Source organism: Nematolebias whitei, chromosome 11 (genome assembly GCF_014905685.2).
Source record: "Nematolebias whitei isolate Nwh7 chromosome 11, NemWhi1, whole genome shotgun sequence".
NCBI lineage: Eukaryota > Metazoa > Chordata > Actinopteri > Cyprinodontiformes > Rivulidae > Nematolebias > Nematolebias whitei.
Genome location: NC_056508.1, coordinates 47,360,284 through 47,363,130, shown reverse-complemented (window position 1 = coordinate 47,363,130; position 2,847 = coordinate 47,360,284). Strand labels below are relative to the sequence as shown.

The 2,847-nt window shown below is 46.6% G+C and overlaps 1 protein-coding gene across 1 annotated transcript in view; it reads left to right on the top strand.

Annotated features, from left to right (window-relative positions):
• Positions 1-2,381: 2,381 nt before the first annotated feature.
• Positions 2,382-2,847, top strand: part of ndufb11 (NADH:ubiquinone oxidoreductase subunit B11) — a gene marked incomplete at its 5' end in the record, with an annotated part of 1,412 nt that continues 946 nt past the window's right edge. The window contains 1 exon segment of the mRNA XM_037685071.1: positions 2,382-2,512. Within this exon segment, the coding sequence (XP_037540999.1) occupies positions 2,382-2,512 (131 nt within the window).

Below are 2,847 nucleotides of genomic sequence, written 5' to 3'. Positions count from 1 at the left end.
GGGGGGGGGGGACACTGTTCAGTGATTTGTAGACATACAGGAGTATTTTGAACTGGATTCTAAGGTGAACTGGTAACCAGTGCAGTGAGGCCAAAACTGGTGTAATGTGCTCTCTTTTGCCTGTACTGGTTAAAAATGGGGCTGCTTCATTCTGGACCAGTTGTAGTCGTGCAATGGAGGTCTGACTGATACCAAACAGGAGTGAATTGCAGTAATCAAGCCTAGATGTAATGAATGCATGTATTACTGTCTCCAGGTTCTTTTTGGACAATATGGGCTTCAGTTTAGACAGCCGCCTCTGTTGGAAGAAACATGATTTAACAATCATGTTTACATGACTGTTAAGTTTCAGGGAAGGGTCCATTATCACTCCCAGATTAGTGACTCTTTGTTTTTCTGACAGGGTTAGGGAATGGATCATTAGCACCTGATGGCTGTTTACTGTTCACAGAGGGCTGAGTGATACTAGCAATCACAGCATTGTAAGAGGGGGACAGTTGAACCTGGAGGCTCCACCCCTGTTTAATGATGGACGGTTTCTTTTCACAAAGATGGCCTCCTTTACTCCTCTCTCAAACCATCGTTCCTCTCTGTCCAGGATGTGAACATCTTCATCCCTGAAAGAGTGACCGCTGGCCTGGAGATGAGTGTAGACCGCAGAGTCCTGGCCTGATGATGTTGATCTTCTGTGCTGGTCCATCCTTTTGGCCAGTGGCTGTTTAGTTTCCCCAATGTAAGACTGATCACCCTCGTGACACTGAACAACATACACAACATTACTCTGTTTGTGCCGGGGGACTGGATCTTTGGGATGAACCAGTCTTTAATGTATTTTGGGGTTTAAAAGCCACTGGGACATTGTGTTAACTCTGATACTCCCTCAACATCTGGAATGACCACTGGTCTGGGTTCACCTGATGCTGACTGGAGTCCAGTTTGGTTCCTCCTGTTCACCTGATGCTGACTGGAGCCCAGTTTGGTTCCTCCTGTTCACCTGATGCTGACTGGAGTCCAGTTTGGTTCCTCCTGTTCACCAGCATGTGTCATTGCAGGCAAATTCAATAAAGACTGTAAACAGACTGAACAAGGTTCATTTACATGTACCTTTTTCTTGCATGCTTTAATATTTCCTGTTTGTTCTTGGCGAGTCCAATCGGTTCTTCTCCCCCTGAACACGTCGTACTGTTGACCTTGTGTTGACGGATCAACAACACGAGGGTTTACATCCAGAGGAGCTGATGGTCGCAGCACAGTCCACGCCAAAACATTTATTTATCGCAGCAGACGGCTTTAAGAAAATAAAACGTTTTTCAGCTTGGACAAACCGTTGGCTCAGATTATGGGCAGGTTTCATCAGCGGTCACTCCTCGTGGTCGCCGGGTCTCGGAGGGAACAGGTCCAGGAGAGAAACCTGGACCTCCATGTCCTCCAACATGGCGGACAGACCGTGCGCGCGCAAACTGTGACGTCATCACTTTTCTAAACAAAAGTAAAGATGAAAAAGTCAAAAGTTGACTTCTCAGGTGGAGGCGTTCCTGAGTGATAAGAGGGTGGAGCCTCATAATGAGGACGTTGTTTCGGTCAGTTGTGGTGAATATTGTTGAGTCTAAAGGCAAAGCTATGGATGTTCTGATATGTTGACGTTCCAACCCTCACCTGTGGTCATGAGGTTTGGATCAGAACCAACAGAACCAGATCCTGAATCCAAGCAGCGCAAATGAGCTTCCTTCATAGAGTTGGGAGGAGCCAGGAGGCGCTCCATCATCTGGACTCAGCAGAGGAGGCCCGTCTGATCTGGACACCTCCCTTTGGAGGTTTTCCAGGCTCTGGGAGGAGACCCAGAACCCTTGAAGGATTATAGACCCTCTCTGGTCTGGGGACACCTTGAGGTCCCCCAGGACTGGAGAGTCCAGGTCTGGGTTTCTCTCCTGACCACAGAGGAGTGGAAGAAGATTCTGAAACGATGGACGTTTGTTGATTTATCATTTCAACTTATTAAAGGGGAACGACGCTGAGCTGTGAATAAATGAAGCATTCGTTTTAAAAACAACCACAACTCTTAAAATAATTTGTTGTTTTTATGAAAATATAAAATCTAATCGGTTGATTTGCAGTTAGAACATGTATAAATGTGTAAACATGTAATAATATATAATGACATTTCCCTTTGGGATCAATAAAGTACGGTATTGATAAAAAATATTTAATGTGATGTAAAAACGGGATTGACCCAATACGCCTCAATATTTTCATCAATCAACAGAAATGAAGGTTTTGTGAAATATCAGAGCCACGACCTGAAGGACTCGTCCTCGTCACGTGTCCACCTGGACCAGGACCGGTTCTGTTTTTCAGTCTAGTTTCTTTGTGTTTTTCATCAGAACCCGGAGTACTACGGGTTCTCCGACGACCCGGTGCAGGATGAGTGGAACATGAAGGTGGCCTTCTTCATGGGCCTCTCCATGTGCGTCGTTGTCGGAGGAGTGTTCCTGCACTATATACCGGACCTACGGTGAGTTCGTCATCTTGAACAGTTTGTAGAACCTCCCCCAGAACCAGAACTCTGTGGTTTTTTGTAGGACTTCATCAGTCTCGCTCATGGTTCTGGAGGAGTTCTGGTCCACTCTTCTTTTCATCACTGAGTGTTCTGTTCAGCTCTCTGACGGTCCAGGCTTCAGCTGTTGGACTCCAGAACCCTTTGGTCTGCAGAGGAGTTCCTGGTCCACTCAGAGACTGACAGGAGCCCAAACCATCAGCCCCCCACCACCATGCAGCAACGTTAGCCTTTCCAAACACATTATGACCTTTGACCTGCTGACTGAGGTCTGTAGTCTGACCTTTGACCTG